Source organism: Cyprinodon variegatus, unplaced genomic scaffold, assembly GCF_000732505.1.
Source record: "Cyprinodon variegatus isolate N-32 unplaced genomic scaffold, C_variegatus-1.0 Scaffold990, whole genome shotgun sequence".
NCBI classification, from domain to species: Eukaryota; Metazoa; Chordata; class Actinopteri; order Cyprinodontiformes; family Cyprinodontidae; genus Cyprinodon; species Cyprinodon variegatus.
In genome coordinates this window covers 23,416-41,828 of record NW_015151443.1, presented here as the reverse complement: position 1 = coordinate 41,828, position 18,413 = coordinate 23,416, and the positions used below count along the sequence as shown (strand labels likewise).

General features: G+C 38.1%; 1 protein-coding gene across 1 annotated transcript; it reads right to left on the bottom strand.

The window, feature by feature from the left end:
- Positions 1–39: 39 nt before the first annotated feature.
- On the bottom strand, positions 40–16,448 carry LOC107100590 (isocitrate dehydrogenase [NADP], mitochondrial). The gene is made up of 11 exons (XM_015399132.1): positions 16,189–16,448; positions 9,690–9,781; positions 9,238–9,403; positions 8,321–8,481; positions 7,476–7,619; positions 5,843–5,979; positions 5,595–5,746; positions 5,390–5,502; positions 4,360–4,457; positions 4,187–4,279; positions 40–437 (listed from the first exon to the last, which is right to left on the bottom strand). The coding sequence occupies exons 1-11, from the start codon at positions 16,304–16,306 to the stop codon at positions 353–355; spliced, it is 1,359 nt and encodes a 452-aa protein (XP_015254618.1). The 5' UTR covers positions 16,307–16,448; the 3' UTR covers positions 40–352.
- Positions 16,449–18,413: the final 1,965 nt, after the last annotated feature.

Genomic DNA, 18,413 nt, shown 5'->3' with positions numbered 1-18,413 from the left:
CTCCTGAGTTTTTAATAAAAAAAAAACACAAAGATAAACATCGGTCAAACAAGATTTATTGGCAAGCATGTCTGACAGTCTTTGATCCTGCTCCAGGCATAACACAGCACTGAGTACATTACACATTACAAAAATAAAACTTGCACATTATGGGTCAGGTGTTTATGGGGTCATCAGATGGAAAGACGACTTGTGTCATTTCATTGTCTAAAAGAACACTATTTAATCCTACAGTGTATGCTCTCTCAGGTAAAACGCAAGTGGATTTGTTGACCTTTCAAGTTAAAAATGAGGTACAAAAACTTAAGAGTGACATTGCCACCTCCTGGCTCTTATTGTCGTTTCAAGTCCTTCACTTGCCGAGGGCCTTTTCCAGATTTTTCTTGATGGCGTCGAGGAAATCTGTAGTATTCACATAGTGCTCATTCAGCTTCACACTGGAAATTAAGCAAAAAGAAGGAAAATCAAGCCAACTACAAACACCTCTTGATTAATAACGCAATAACAATTATAAGGTTTCTTTTTTTTAAAAAAAGGATCAATAAGGAAAAATATAAATTTAGTAATCCATCAAATAATTTCTGATCCTCATTCAAATATTATTGCATAACATTTTCCTACTAAATCTTTAATTTACTTATTTGTTGAAACCTTTTTGAACCAAATAATTAATTTCCCCTTAACAAAACCTTTCAAAATGGTGAGGATACCATGTAAAAAAAAAAATCCATGTACAGTTAGGCAAACGTAGCAGTCTTAAAAAAAAAAAAAAGTTTGAAACTGTTTTACAGAAGCACACGGGTTTAAAGATATACTTTTCAGTTTCATGTCAGTAATGGCTTAACGCTCCAATATACAGATGCTCTAAAAACCAACTGGATTTATTCCCTAAACTATGGCTGCACCTTATCAGGTATTAAATGATTAATTTCTAAATTATGTTTTCAAATGAACTTGTTCTTAAAATGGTTTAAAGTAAAAAAAAAAAAAAAGTTAAACTTTCTCAGGTGTGTATCAGCACAAGCCGAGAACAAAATAGTAAGAACAACAAACGGACAAAATTTCCTTCAAGTTTCAATTTCTGTATACATTACATAAGAAAAACAAAACTTAGGTATTCCTTGTCTTAGCTTTAGGTTTTTTAAATAGTCTTATTTAATTAGTCAGCATTCCCACACATATCATATTGTAAGATCCTCCATATCCCAGACTACCTTATAGACCTCCAATTTATCATGAAATATAAAACACTCAAGTTGACTATATATTTATCACAAATATATTTTTTCATCTTTAAGATTATTTATATGAACAACAAAAACCAGAAACAACAAAACTGGAAGGGAGGAAGGAAAAGAAAATAAAAAATAGGTGGACACAGGAAAAAAGACAAGGTAAAGAAGAATCGTGAAAAGAGGGAGCGAAAGAAAAATGACACACATGGGGGAAAGCAAAGTTGGAAAAAAAAGAGGAGGATATAAGGAAGGCAGGAAAGCAGTGAAAGAATAATGGGCAGAAGGAAGAACAAGAGGGAGGGAGTTGTGAGACAAGGAAGGAATAAAAAAGAAGAGGGGAATGTAAGACAAGAATAGAAGAAATGAGGGCAGAAAGAAGAGCATGAGGGAGGGGGGGAGGAAGTTGGGACCCAAGGAAGGGAGAAATGAAGAATGAGGAACAAAGAAAGGAAGGGGAGAAGGAAGACTATGAGAAAGGCAAACAGGACACCTGCAAGGATGAAAGGTGGCAAGGAAAGAGATAAGATAGGAGTGAAGGGACTCAAAGGAGGAAGGATATAACATTTACAAAGGAGGGAAGTCTGGAAATTAAGATTTTTTTCCCCCCATTCCATATTCTGTTTCCCTACTAATACAGACATGGAAAAAGTGTTGAAGAAAAAGTCATTTAATTTTCTAGACAATCATGGACTGAATAGGAACTCTGATAAGTGAAAAAAGGATTAACTGAGTGTTATCCAAATAGATTAAGCATTTGTAAAGTATCAGGGCATGTTTTAGTCATACAACATGATTACAAGATTGAGGACTTTCTTCTCTTTTTTTTCGTTTCCTTTTTGGGTTCCCACACATATTTATATAAAAAATGCATTTTCTTTTCCAGAGAAGTCAAGTGTGAATTTATAGCAGCCACTTCTACAGCAGCCAGGCCTCAAACATGTAACCCAGAAAAACCACTGACTAATAGGAGGGAAGGAAGGACAGACAGACAGATGGGAGGACGCATCAATGAATGAATGGACAGTTGGATGAATGATGGGCAGATGGATAATTAACAGATGGATGGATGGCTATAGGAACAGATGGATTGAAGAATAGATGGATAGGTGGTGGTGGTGGTGGGGGGGGCATCTTAAACAATAGGATGGGAGATAAAGAGTAGAAAATATATATCCAGTTATATCTGATATAATATACCTGACAAAAATTGTCTTCATAAACTTTTTTTTTTTAAATAAAGCATTTTAAATGGCACAATAATTACATTTAATTAATTTTAGTGCCAATTAAGGCCCTCATTTAAAAAAAAACAATTTCATGACTTTTAATGACCCTCAGAAACCCTGACATTACGCATCAACACACATCACAAAAATACAGTGATCTCTATAAATAATAATAATAAATATGTGATTTTAGACTTAGCCACTAAAAACTTTTCTCATCTACTACCTGAGCCTGGAGAAGTAATCGACCTCTAAAACAAAACAAAATATTAAAAATTAACCTTGCGTGAAAGTATATAGGAATCAATGCAAACTTGTGACCTGCTGTGAGAATTTTGAGGCTGCCATGCAAGCTTTGAATATCCACAATTACTAGCTCAAAAGTACTTAGACTTAAAAGACTTAACTATGATGGATGACTTATAAGCTTGTTTAGTTTGTCCAGTGCAAAGAGGGGAACTAAACATTTCAGTGTAGTTCAAGATCTAACTACCCCTCTGTGTTTTTTAGGAAGGTGCTGAACAGCAGGCTGGGGTATTTAACAGTTACTTTCAGCCAAACCATGACAGCCACACCTGCAGGTTATATTACACAAAGTTGGAACCTCAGGTAGGGTTTTGTTGTTTCAGAATAAATGCAATCCCGTCTGCCCGTGTATCATTTAATTTGAAAATTTCACCGGATCCACTTTGCTTTTTAACCACTGACTTCCTGCCTGAAGGATCCGCTCTACTCCAGATTGATGAGGAATCTATCTAGAGTAGAGTTGATTGAGTTTCTTTCTAATAATAAATGAATGACAGGATGAGAATGCTAATAACTTCACAGCCCTGCACCATATTAAGAGTAAATGATTAAGTTCCAGCATATTGCAAACACTGGCCTCTCAAGCTTCATTCTAACAGTCAGTGGGCGTACGTTTTTGTGTGGAGCTGATCATCCAATAAGACAACTTGAGAAAAGAAGTCACCTTAAGACATCTTATTTTTAAGTCTTTCATCAACCTACAATAGAACTGTTAGGAGGAAAAAAGTTGCACAATTTTATGAAATCTACACAATTTTATTAGAATATATCATCACTTAGGTTGGAAATGGAATTATTATTTCAACGAATGATGCTTTTAGTAGATTTGTATGAAAACTAAAAACTTAAAACAAGGCAGCTGAAAGATTTCATCCAACTAAAGAAAACAAGAGCCTTAAAAACATGTTTAGTTTCTCATAAACTGCAACACAAACCAATTAGCGGAATGAATAAAAATGCTATTTGATGTTTCCTTTACACCATTCCTACAATCTGGCTACTAACAACAACAGAAAAGTCCAATACGTTCCTCCAAATGAACACCTCTGGGGTGCTTTTCTCTTGCTGTTGGAACTGAAATAAACAACAGCTCTCCCCCTCCTGGCTGCACACTGCCTGTCAGTTGGCAGGTCTAAGCCTACTATACAATATGGCTATGGAGCAAAAATAATACAACTGTTGTGTGGTAAATAAACAGGATCACAGTTCACCCATATTTATATAGGTTTGTTTAGCCTGTATAACTGATCAGATGAGGCTGGAGTTTTACTGAAAAGAGCAGAACAGCAATGACTGCTGTAAATACTGAAACTATTAAACTTACTATTCAAAACATTTAAATTTGTAGAGGTCAAGAGTTTTAAGACAAGGCTCCAAAAAGCATTTTCTAAAACATGAATACTAAAATAACAAACTTACTTGGAGAGGCCGTGGATGCAGCCTGCAAGGTCCTTGGTCATGACGCCGCTCTCGACGGTTTCAACACACACCCTCTCTAGCGTCTGGGAAAACCTATAAACACAATAAACAGTTAGAAAACCTAGTTTTTCACCCTAAGGCTGGAGTGTTCCCAGACATATTAGACTTCTCACTTTATGAGGTCGGGGTTGCCATCAAGTTTTCCACGATGCTCCAAGCCTCTCGTCCAGGCGAAGATGCTGGCGATGGGGTTTGTGCTGGTAGGTCTCCCCTGAGAGCAAAATAACCAACTAGAAATGAGCTACCACACATGTACACCTCACAACAGAAAATAACATCAAACTTATTTCATCTTAGTAACTTGAATCAAAAAGTGAAACTCATGCTATATAAATACAACATGCAGAGTACTGCGATTCAAGAGTTTGATTTCTGCACCTTTTTGATCTGAGTCTAAAATAAAATAATAATTAGCTCTGAGAATTAAACATTAAATAAGACCAATGAAAAGCATGTTTATTATTGAAATATTATGCTGTGGCTAATTGATGTCCTACACAAACACTGTAAAGACGGCCAACTTGGCAGCTGTCCACCATCAACACCCTCTATAAGGAGGATATGCTAGAAAAGGTCCCTCAAAAAGATTAGAATGCTGCATAATGCATTCATGGTAAACTGGGTCAAGGGAGTTAGTGTAATTACAAAAGAAAAATGCAAAAACAATAAAACAATAGTGTTTACAACAGCCTTGACAGGCTGATGTAGTAATTAAGGCAAGGGGAAGCCTAATCAAGGTTAGAATGTAAACAACATACAGTACATTGACATGTTGCTATGTATGATGTTATTTCTATATTAAAAAGTCATTTTAATAGCTACATTTTCAGAGAAATTGAATTCTTAGTTTTAATACCTAAAAGCCATATTTATCAAAATTTACTAAAATAAATGCTGGAAAATATACATACTTTGTTGATATATAGAATAAGTTGCACTTGAAATACAGTTTTGAAATCTTTCAAATTGGAAAACATCTTGTTCAGTCAGGCGGTGAATAATATTTTACTCCATTTTCACCACATGGTGGCAATATAGAGCCACAAATGAAAGTGAAAGGAGATAAAGCAGCTCTGCACAGCTCTTTTAAAATGTTTGCTCCAATACAGAGGGGGTGATTGACAAAGACTGATGGCTGCAAACCTTCTGGTGCTCGCGATAGTGCCTGGTCACTGTGCCGTGGGCTGCCTCAGCCTCAATAGTCTTGCCATCAGGACAGACAAGGACCGATGTCATCAGCCCAAGAGAGCCAAAACCTACAAAGAGAAAAGATAGTTTAGTTTGACGTCATCTTCCACTATGGGATAGCATTTTCAAATATAATCCAGATTTATTTTTTAAATCTCACCCTGTGCAAGAATATCAGACTGAACATCTCCATCATAGTTCTTGCAAGCCCAAACAAATGCTCCTGAAGACTTCAGCACTTGGGCAACCATGTCATCAATAAGCCTGTGCTCATACCAGATCTTCAGTTTATCAAACTCTGGTTTGTAATGCCTGTAGGATGTACAAAGGATTTGATTTTTTTTAGTTTTTTCTCACCGTCCTCCTCCTAATGACTATAAAAGTACTTCAAGAATCAGTCTGACTCACTTTTCAAAGATGTCCTGGAAGATGTCTTTAAACCTGCCATCATAGGCTTTCAGAATGGTGTTTTTTGTGCTCATGTAGAGTGGCCACTTCTTGCCAATGGCATACTGGAAACAGCTGTGTGCAAACCCTGTGATAGACTGGTAAAAAGAGAAAAACAAACAGTTCATGCCTGCCGGAGGTCTTTATCAGCTGTAAAAGGTTTATAACCTTCCCCTTGTTGAGATGAAAGTCATCTACGATGACCTCTGATGTTGTTAAATCAAACAGACCGACATGATGAGGGCAAACAAAACAGTAGCAAAGCGGGTTAAAAACTAGTTGGCTGAAAGCCAACACTGCACCGCACAATTTTACAAATCCCCCCTCTCTGCTTCCCTCAGCACAGACCCTATTCCAATAGTGATTTAAGACGTTTTAAACCCAATTCAAGTTTATATAGAATAATTCAATGCCCTTTAAGACTTTTTAAGGATTTGCACGATCGAGTTAAATTAGAACCATTTATCTTTGATTAAAACTTATGAGTTTATATTTTTGTAGAAAAAAATTGCAGTTTTTTTTAATAGGAAAAAAGTAATTTTCTGTAAAATAAAGATAAGAAAAAAGGACCTTCCAGGATATCAAAGGCTAAAACAGGATAGTTGAGCTCATGCACTTGTTTTGGATGCCACTGAAAAATCCAACAAATAACTAGAAAAGCACCTTGAGGGTGCAGACCTCCTCCAAGCTGCAGATATTGCCTTAAATTGTGACTTATGCCTAAAGCTAAAGCTTGCACATTATCCAATCCAATCCACTTTATTTATATAGCACGGTTTAAATAAACACAAGGTTTCCAAAGTGCTGCACAAAAAGATAAAATAACTAAAATAAATAAAAGTAATAAAATAAAATAAAAGCACTGCCCGCACAGGATAAAAATCAACATGTGTACATAAAATCAACATGTGTACATAAAATCAACACTCATTACAGCTTTTATCTGGCTGTCAAATTTAAGGTCTGAGTCCACTTTTACCCCGAGGTTTCTTACAGTTGGTTTACTGTATTGCGATAGAGAACCGAGATCAACTAGGGAGGGGGTCACAGATGTGCCACCAAAGACCATGACTTCTGTCTTTTCTTCATTAAAATTCAGAAATTTCTGATTCATTATCTGAATCATTACCAAAGTTTAATGAATCATTTCTTTGTATGAGACACACCTCTGGCTAAATATTTCTATAAAATCCATGCATAAGTTTTCTATTGATCCTGCTAAAAAAACAAAAAAACCAACAAAGTTCCGTTTTTTGAGTTTTTATCTTCAGTAAAATAACTCCAGACTTTTTGAGACGCTGTCAATAGTCACTGCTGCCACCCTCTGGTTTAGAGGGGAAACAGTTTTTGGCAATATAGCCCTATCTCACAATGTTCAAATAAAAAAGTCCTGTATCGAGATTGGGATCTGGATCAACACCAAAATGTAATAGATTTCCCTTTGGCATGAGGAAAACATCTGATAAAGATTTCATTAAAACCCTCCAAGTTATCCCACACAGACAAAAAACACACACACAAATGCTCCTAAAAACAAAACCTCCTGGGAGGAGGTGATAAATTGGTATTTTATCTCCAAACAGGCCTTGCTCACCTCGTCTGTGTTGTACATGCCCATTCCACAGCCACCCGCTGGGAAGTCATAGACCTCCCATTCCTTGCCTGCACTTCCATCAGTGGGCGTAAAGACCATCTTGAACTTGCCAGGCTGATCCACAACAAAGTCTGTTGCTCTGTACTGTAGAAGAACACAGCAAGGAAGTTTAGCAAACAGTTCTGAAGTGTCTGAAGTATATTTTTAGGGTTCTTTTTTTTTTTTTTTATAAATCCCAGATATTTTACTGAATGCCATGGTCAATGTGTTCTACAAATTAAACCAAAAAATCGTGCTGACGCTTCCTTCCCACTCAGCAGTGTGATAATAAAAGCTGTTTATAGTCTCTGAATTTAACTTAATCTGTTCTCAAATATTCTTACAAGATGACTTATAAAATCTGGACTATAATTACTACTTGTTGCTCATCACTTGTCTATCTTGTTTGTAAAAAGAACAAACTGTGCCATTACTTTATTTAGCATCTAAATATGCACCAAATAATTAACCAGACAGGGAATAGATCAATTCCCCCCTTAATTGGCTCTGATAAGGCAGTCTTCTTTTAGATTTAAAGCTTTAACCTGTTGGGAGCCTTTCGTTGCAAATAAAGCTTAAGAATAAAGAAGAATTTAACTTTATTGTCATGACACTGTCACGAGTACTAAGCAAAAAAATTAACGCTATTTAAGCAGTAATATTTTTCAAGAGCAGTAATATTTTTCAAGAACATCTTTTTACTTCCAATTACAAACAAAGTTTTATATCTTAAATGTCAAATTATTTTTTCCCCACCCAGAGTCCTGGAGGCTGTATCAGAACCCTGAAAATGTGTAGAGGCCTACCTGGTCACCAAAGGCATGTCTGCCAATAGTGATGGGCTGCGTCCAACCAGGAACAAGCCTGGGAATGTTCTGGCAGATGATTGGCTCACGAAACACGGTGCCGCCCAGGATGTTCCTGATGGTTCCGTTGGGACTCTTCCACATCTTCTTTAGGCCAAACTCTGGACATAAAAAAGGAGAAATAACTATTATCTAATAGAGACACAGACAAAGCTATATACAAGTTTGTTTTTAAAAATAACACAGACAGTCAATGCAGTATTCATAAGGAAATACAAGTGCTGCCATCACGTTTTCACATGATCTCAGATATTGTTCTATATTCACCTAAAATCTCTGGCTCTTAAGAGGACAACAGGAGTTTCCCAGTTCCAGTAACCGCCATCTTTCCATTTCCACCATCAAAATCTACTTGTAGCAAAGATCAAGTATTTAACCCCCCTTTCAATCAACTTCAATCTGATATATATTTACTTTTTAAAACTTTTTTAATCATGAGCACCACCAATTGCATCAATAATCTCAGTAAAACCTGCAAAAGAGCTTCTACCAGTTGACATGTTTACAAAAAACGATTTTTTTTCTTTCTTTTTTTTTTTTTTGGTATAAAATGTATAAACCCAAGATTGTGAATCATATTTTGCAGGAATCAAAGCCTGTTTGTCATGAATTAGCTTCCAGAAAAGAATTTCTTCCCATCACCAACTGCAGCTAGGAATTTTGCTAGACGCTAGCTATGTTTACATGAATTAAATAATCTGATCATGTTTAACCTTTTTTTCTGAATCAGCTAGAGTCTGAAATCCAAATACATTTAAATCGGCTCGTTAACTTTTGTAGACCCAAACACCAATTTAAAGAGGAGAATACCTAAAAGATGAAAAAGTATGATAGGAAATCAAGGTTTAGTTAAAGACCTTCCACTCTGGCTTCATCCGGTGTGATGGTGGCACATTTAACCGCCACGTTGTATTTCTTGGTGGCGAGGGCGGAGTCGATGGTGACCTGGTCATCAGTCTGGTCGCGGTACGGAAGACCCAAATCATAATACTTCAGCTCTACATCGACATTTGAGAGGATGAGCTACAAAGGAAGAGGAGAAATGAACGTATTACACATTTAAAAAGGATGCCATCTAGAGGAATATATGCATTTTTTCTGAGTGTAAAACAACCCTAATTGGAATGGTGAGCAGGAGAAACCAGCTGAGCTAACACTCTCAGATTTGAATCCTGAGCCAACAACATCTGTTCTCTACCACCCGCCTTTAAAAACAAAATCCCTCGCTGAACTACTCAGTCACAGCCTACACTATCCCTCCTCCTCATTTGTACGTTCACTCCTTCACAGCTGCCTGCTAATTTATCACCTTCTCTTTGATGAACTCCCAGATGATCCTGGTCATCTCATCTCCATCCATCTCAACCACCGGGTTGGCCACTTTGATGCGCTTGTCAGCATCTGTTGATTGAAAGAACAAGGAAGTTTATTTTCTGTGCTAAAATTCAATCCAGAAAAACATGACAATTTGTTTTAACAATGCAGGAACTGCCAATGAATACTAAAATAAAGCATAGTGGAATGCAAAAACAAACAAAAAAACGTCTTCCAGGTAATTAGAAAAGATTTTGCTGGTATAAAGTTGTTTTTTTAAAACGTCACACTTAAACTACCTTTTAAGCACTAAATGAGCATTAGATCATGTGTTGACCAAGCTTCCCAGCTCATACAAATCCAGTTTATATTTTGGAATTCAAGAAGAATTGTCTGAGAAAGATTTTTTAAACATTGAGCCTGTATTAACATTTTATCTACTTTTTTTTTTTAACCAACCCTTCTCTAATCCCCTCTGGTGTCAGTCAGCTCAGAGTGACGTGTTCAGTGAATTGAGAGTATAGGGGGAGGTGCAGAGGATCAAGCGAGTCTCGTATTTCCCGGCTATTTTAATGCTCCCCCACTGCCAATAAAGCCTCAATGGTTCAATACAAAATAAACGTATAAAGGTCTACTGGAACCCCTTCAAAACAGCACCCTCTTCAGTCCTTACTAAAAATGTCAAAAAATATGATAAAGTATTGTACTAAATTAAACCAGCAGCTGAACTCAGTGGTTGGCCTGAACTTAAAGCATGACCTGACTCCTGCTGCATGGTGACCGCTCACTGAAAATAACAGGATAGAAAAAACAGCTGTGACCAACAAGTTACACAATGGAATCATGCAGAGAGGAAAAACGACATAAGAGTCAAAGTGCACCACAGAAACCCAACATATAGTTAGTGCTCTTTGCTGGTTAGTCTGCAGGATTAAACTGGGGTTCTGTCTGCAACCTTCTCCAAGAAAACACTTTGGGAGAGATCACTACGTGATGACGGATCATCTTCTCAGCAAATATTGTTCATAAAATGCTGCACAGCAGAACAGTTAACTATTCATTTATTTTGGACACTTGAAGGCCAAGTTATGCTTCTGACGCATAGCCTCTGCAACCGTCAAATCTGTCTCTGTGCTTGACCACGCCCCCTGCGCAGAGGTTCCGCAACCGTCGTCACGAAACCTAAAAAAAATCCTGACTATGCATCGGATGGTCGCAAACCTGCGCAGATCTCAAGCGGAAGTGCGCAGACAAAAAGCAGCTGTGATTGGTCCTTGGGATGCCTTTCCAGCTGTCTGTGTGGTCGTCCTTCTCGATTCGGTGCCGGGGTGCGCCATTTTTAAAACCGAGGAACAATGGACAACTACAACAAAAGGTTAATTGAGGAGGTTCAGAAGTACAACCACCTGTATGATGCCTCAGACAAATTATATAAATAAATATATCCTCTTCGATGTCTAGCAACTCTACATCCATCTCTGTGATATCTTGCAGACAAGCAATTGTTGTTTTGGAAGATAAACTCCGCCTAAGTTTTCGAGAGTTCTTGAATAGGCTCCCCCTTGCGCTTTGTAGGGAAACTGTTGTGCGTCCCTAGACATTCCAGAGCGACGGTGCAGAAGCATACCAGAAAAACTGGTTCACGACCAGACCCAAGCGACATTTGATGTGTGCGGTATGCAGAAGTCTAATATGCCCTTAAAAAGTACCAGAATGTTATCAAACTGCTTCGTTTTAAAGCAAAAGTAGGACAAAGGAGCTCTCTTAAGCTTCACCTTTGGCCCTTTGGGATTGATACTTTTTCCCCCAAGGTTGCATTTTATCAGCTGGAATAATACCAAAGTCTGCCTAATGTAGTTAATTAAAAACACTCTCTGCTCTGTTATCTATTGCTTCTGAAACAGAAAGTAAATTTAAAATGCCAATCCCTAAATGCTCATTTGAACATGCAGCTCACAATAAAAAGCAGAATTTAAAGCCAAACTGGATCAGAGTGTAACATATCTTTTCTGTATAAAACAGTTTTATCTGTATTTATCCATGTAAATAACAGCAGACATGCCCCAGTGCATTGTGGGTAAGTCTACATGAGCTGCTGTCCAGCATCGTTTCTAAGCCATCATCGACCCCACGTCCGCAAATGCAGGACTCTGCTTCCACGCAGCAAAAGGAGAGGGGGGAAGCAATAAGCTAAGCTTGTTATGTAACTACTGAGCGCTGCTCTGAAGGGCACACTGCAACAGTCATGTGAGCCCACCTGCTGCCTCATTTGCAAAAGCAGCTCTGAAGATATGAAGCTATTGTGAAGACTAAAATAAAACGGATAGGTAACCACAAACCAAAATATAAAGTAAAACAAAAACTAAACATTGCACAAAGTGTGGGGGCTTTATCCTTTTTGCATGTTTAACGAAACACATATTATAAAAATCTATATATTCTGATCAGAACAGGATCTATTTCAGATGTATATAGATGTGTCTAAATCTTAAATATTCCTGAAATCCAAATTTATGAGGGATTGGTTTCACACAATCAATCTTTAGATGATGTGAGACAAATGACAGAACACCAACACAAGTATGTTAACAAGACAATCTGCCCAAGGTTACAGCGCCTGCTTTAAGCATTAAGCAGTCTTACAGGAAAGAGACCACTAATTTTAAAACTGGACTGTTTAAAGCCGTGTCGTAAGTTCAAGTACTGCCGCACACATCCAGGACAAGCATTTAAAGATGAACTCGGAGTGCACGACTTTCCGTCTGTCTTCTCCAGTCAACTTTCACCCTAAATAAGATTGAGCTTTAAACCACTTTAGTTATAATCCCTTAAACAGGAGAAGCCATCTTACAGCTGGTAGGTTAGATAGAAACAATGGAGAAAGAGACCGAGCTGAAGCTAAGATTTCTAAGCAAACTGCTTCTCTTAATACACCATCATGAGATAAAAGACTAATTTCATGTGGTGGGAAATGTTATGTTGTTGTATTCTAGGAAAGGACAAGGTTTATAGTCTGTATCAAAGATCTGCTACTTTGAAAAAGTTGCATTTTCTAAACCAATAAAATTCCTGTAAACCCCAGTGCCAGGTGTCCAGCCATGTGGAGCAACACACTGGGGCCCCTCCCCCTACCTATTACTGCCTCTGGCTAAAAAAAAAAAAAGACTGCTAACTTTTATTTTGCTTTTAAACACAAATGTTGTTGTTAAGAAACATTTATGTCAAATTCACAGTTATGAATGAAAGCATAAAGTAGTGCTTCCAATCCTTCTCTGTCAGGTAATTTCACACCAAAACTACCATTGGCCGGCTATAAGAGGGGCCCCTGTTAGCAGCAGACTGCAGTCTTTATCAGGACAGACAGTCGCCAATAGGGGAGCTATCATTAATCCACCAACATAAGCTGTTTACTTTAAAAAACTTAATTGTTTATGAAGTTTTTGCGTCCCAAAAAAATGGTAATAACATTGCTATAACGATATAATATTCAATCTTTTATTTGATCAATCCATGGCAGGATGTTTTGCTTTTAATCTTTAGTCAAATTTAAAAAACTGCATGATAACTCCATACTTCCCCTGGCATAATTGCAGTTTCTTAAAGATACAAACCATATTTCATATATCGTATTGATTTGGGTCCACAGCTGATATAGTAGTCTGCTTTGTGACTACATTTCAAAAGTCTTCTCAGTTGTTGCAATGCTATCTTCCAGCAGTTTCTTATTGACCCCGAGCATTCTTGGGCTACAGGCTTATCACCTCCATCACCTATGTACACAACAAACTTTAAATGGCAAGCTGATTCAATCACAGCTAAGAAAAACAAACACATCGAAACATTGTAACACCATCTGGGTGAGACTGTTTCTCCTGATGAGTTTGTTTTTGTTTTAGCCGTTACATTTTTAATGTTTTACGGTCTCCCTAAAAAAAAAAAAAAAAAACACTTCTCTATATGCTGCATCGCAGACAGACCTCAATTTGTCTTCTGTTTACTTGCTTACTTTGTGAAACATAGCCTGCAGAAGTCGTACCTTTTGACAAATAGAAACAATCGTAACATTTAGCCATTTTGTGGAAGATAATTTGATTTGTGGAACGACTTATCAAATATTCCAAGGTTATACTACAGGTATGAATAGTGGGATTTATCCCTGAAATCTTTTTGTTAAAAATATTGTTTCTTTTGAACATAACTTAAAGTATTTACATTATTCATCATCTTTTTTTCTCTCTTAAAAACAACTAATTTCAGCTGGAGCACCATTCAGATCTAGACTGATCACTAAAAATATTAGGTTGATTAGAAATATTTCGTTGTTTTAATAACCTCTCCGTTTTGGTAAAAATCATAGTTTGTGTTATGATGTGTTTATTAAAATTACACTCACAAACTGGTATTTATGTCACTCTCAAATACCTTGAATCCACCAGAAGCAAAAACATCTCATCCAATTCTTTCCATGAGGTCTGTGTAATAAAATAGCATGTCAAATATAGACAATTGCTGATAACTTCACACTTTAGGATGAAACCCACATGACCGCAGCTTTTCAATGCTTGTTTGGACTTCATTTTGTCTCATAAACATCTGACATAGCTGGACTTCATCCACTTTACTGTTCTTACATTGAAATCTGTAAAAAAAAAAAAGTCTGATTGAATATTTCAGTTCATTTTCTTTAAGCCTAACTGCATTCAAAAGGCATTTGTCCAGGAATGAAAATGCATCTAAAAAATATCGTTCAGAAGCTAAAAAAAAAAGTGCAGTGTCTCTTTAAAACTTTGTATTTTGTGTAGCTACGAAAGTTAGGATGTTAGGGAAGAGGATTAGTGACACTGAAAAAAATTTTTAAAAGTTGACTGATTTTTGAATTTTATTTCAGTTTAATATGGGAAAAAAGTCAGAATTCAGACTTTAATCTCAGAATTGTGGATCTTAATGTAGATGAGCACAATATGAAGGAAGAGATGTGAGAGGACACAGCTTGACTGACAAATATGTGAGTTATTAAGGAGGGCCAGTAACACCATGGTGGAAAATGACGCAATTAAGCAACTTTTTACGCGCACGAGGGGTCCCCGGTGATGCCATTTCATTAATGGAAGAGCCGAAGGTGATTAAAACAAGAGCTAATCTCTAAAACGTAGATGACTACTGCTTGATGCTAACATGCTTGTTAGCTGTGATAAAAAAAGTCAGAATTCTGAGACTGTGGTCAGAATTCTGAGGAAAAAAAGTCAGAATTCTGAGACTGAAGTCAGAATTCTCAAACTGAAGTCAGAATCTGAAGTCAGAATTCTGAGGGAAAAAAGTCAGAATAAAGTCAGAATTCTGAGATTGAAGTCAGAATTCTGAGATCAAAGTCAGAATTCTGACTTTTTTGTCATATTCTACTGAAATAAAATGTAAAAATCAGTTAACTTTTTTTTTCCAGTCACCCTAATCCTCTACCGTAGAATGTCTGTAGAAATCACACTATAATTAAATACAGATCCATATTACAGGCCTGTTGGCTAAAAATGGCACTAAGAGAAAGTGACAATTCAACATTGGAATTAAATCTCGACAGCCTTCCACGTGTGATTTAAAGGTAAGGTGTCTCATAGTGAGGTTATGGTGCTGCAGTCTGGATGTGACCCAGAAGCAGACAGCCTGTAGGACACCGCGGGCAGCGGCAGCCATTGCTCCCTGCTACAGACTCTCGTAAGCAGCGGCTGACCTTGAGGAAACTTTTCCCTAAAGTTTAACTCATAATAACAATACCTCCAAATGTCAGTTGTTCTGCGTAAATATCTTCCTTAGTTGGTTTCAATGAATATCCTCCCCCCCAGTTAAACCCCCTCAAGGAATGTCATACAAATGCCCGCATAAACAGCTAAAAACGGAACATCTTGACTCATTTCTAGCACTTCTTTTAACGCCGACTGCAAACGTTATCTCACAATTGGGCGTAAATAATGTATGAAAGCTGCATGTATAATTCCGTTTTCTGACATTGCAAAGCAGTTGTTGTGTCATTCATTGCGGTTAGCGCATATTTTTTAAATGATGAATCAGTTGCTTCTCGAACTTTGGAAGAGAAAGGTGAAGAAAGCTTTCGCTTTGTCGCCTTGCCCTTCAGCTTCCTCGACGTTTACATCCGTCTCCTCATGGCCAAAACAACCCGCAGCGGGTTAGCCGATTCAGATGCATTTAAACAGGCCTGTGGAGCATCGCTGGCCTTGCTCTAACAGCGCCATTAAAGCTATTTACAGCATCCCAGATGGCTAACAGTAGCCCGGGCAAACGTTAAGCTAGCATTGCTGCAGAGAGCGCGCGCCACCGGCTTCCAACGGTTGACGCTCCACGTCCTTCCTTGTTTTTCTTTCTTTATACATACCGCCTTATAATTCGATCAAAAAACACAAGCTACATGCATCACTATTCATTCATCAACCCGACCCGATAAGGACGGAGGATGTCCTCCCCCGTTATCTCCATCCACTCACAGTTTCTTTGTTGCAAAGTCTGGCAATTTGCAGCCGGAGCGAGCACTGCGGGATTTCTGGAGAAAGCCGCACCGGCCGACCTTGAAAGGGTGCTGAGGACTTTCAGATATCCAGCCATGTTTTCTTTCTCGGGCCAGAAACACTTCAGCGATCGACACTCGGAGAAACTCAGAGAGAAGAGGGGGCGATGAATTCCGAGGATCGCTCCAATATACGGTAGTTGGAGTCAGCAGCACCGCCCTCCTGGCCCTCCCCGGCGGGACGCGCTAAGCGCTACGTCAGAGACGCTCAGCCACAGAAGCGATCTCTAGAAACACATTAACACTGCTGTAAAAAGTCCTGATCACCAGGGGCGGAGCTAGATGGGGGGTCAGGGGTGGCCATGGCCACCCTTATGCTACGCACCAAAGGCAGTAAAACCGCGCCACCTGCTTCACTTTTGATGCAAAGCTGCTTCAGCTGCCAGGTGGAAAAGTGGGTCTACACTATCCTTTCTTTTCCTGTAACAATGGCAGCTAAATTTGCTGTGATCAGTGGGTGAAAAGTGGTTTTAATATGTTTTTTAAGTGTGAAAGTCAACATGAAAACTTCATCAGTGCAGCCAGTTCATCCAGATTACCATCCTGCATTCAAATATTATGTCTCTGTCAGAGCCGCTCAGACCCCCACATACCGGCAGTGAGCTGTCAGTAGGTATCCAATTCAATAGCAGCTTCTGGCCCGGTCGCCTCTTCACGGTTTGCAGTGGTGGCTGGAAGGTGTTTTAATCCAAACAGCAGGCACCAGGATAATAAAAGCGAACATTTTGCCGGCAGATTTCGGCATTTTAAGTTAATTAAGGAGTTAATAAACTGTTTCAGTGGAGTGATCATAGCTATCTTTATCATCGATGTGTGTCTCTCCCTGCCAGCTCCCAGATCAGCTTCTCTGATTGGTTGATGTGGCGCATCGAGCAGCAAACATTCAATTTTTCCAACTCAAGCAGCAGCATCGCCCGCATCAGATGCTCAGAAGCTTACGACGCGCTGCTTCAGCTGCTCAGAAGCGATGTGCCTGCTCCTCAAAACGGGCTGCGGGACGTTTTGCTGCGCCTTGACGCGCATCAACCATTAACTTTGCATGTAAACTAGCTGCTTCTGCTGCCTCTGCTGCTTTTGGTGTAAACGTAGCATTAACCAATCATTGCCCAGCCCTGCGGCCACCCCTACCATTTTTTTTCCTTCTAATACAGATGGTGGCAGCAGTAATACTCTGAAGGGGAATATTCAAACTTATTAAACATTTACATTTTTCATATATGAACAAACTACAAACTACTGGACAACAAAACTACTGTGGTTAATTATGCACATGAATATACAAACATGATACATACAGAATTCATGCTCTTTTCTGAACTAAATTTTGATTTATTTGGGGTATAGATAAAATTATGTGCCTCTGCAAGTCATCTAGGAGTCTTCAATGAAATCATAGATATATAACTACTTTAATAATAACAAGAATTAATTAAATGTGGATATTAGTAGATTTATATCTTTTTTTTTTTTTTTGCAGAATGATTATTGATAAAAGTAGGTAATAACAATGTGAAATATGTTCGCCCCAGAACCCAAACCTGAAAGATTTTGTGCACTATACCTTTTATTTATACAGCAAAGATGTTTAAATATATGCATCTATTTGCTAGCAAAGGCTGCAGGAAAGTATAGTTTGTCTTTAGTTTAAAAAATATGGATGTTTTGCTTTTTCCTGTTAGAACAGTGTAGATTGACCCTGAGGTTCTGTTGCTTTTCGGCCACCCCTCAGTGTACATTGGTTATTGACTGGCCACCCCTATTATGATTTTCTGGCTACGCCTCTGCTGATCACTTCTTTTACCCAGGAATCTACACCTACAGTACATAACATTAGTTATACCCCTCCAATAACTAAATCATGTCACAGACTCTGCATCACACTGACAACACCAAACCAAAACACTGCATAATTGCACCATTTTTGATGCTCTGAACTTCCATATTACTTCATTTTTTTTTGCACCATGTTTTTTCTCCCACACTGTTTACATTCAATCATTGCTGCACTTTAAGAAATGGAAATGTCACGAAAGCTTTACAAAACGAACTTTTCTTTTGTATACACATCGTGTATACGAAATGACAATAAAAGTTGTCGAAGAATCAAAGTTTCCTAGGTTACAGCCATAAACTGCAATGAATTTG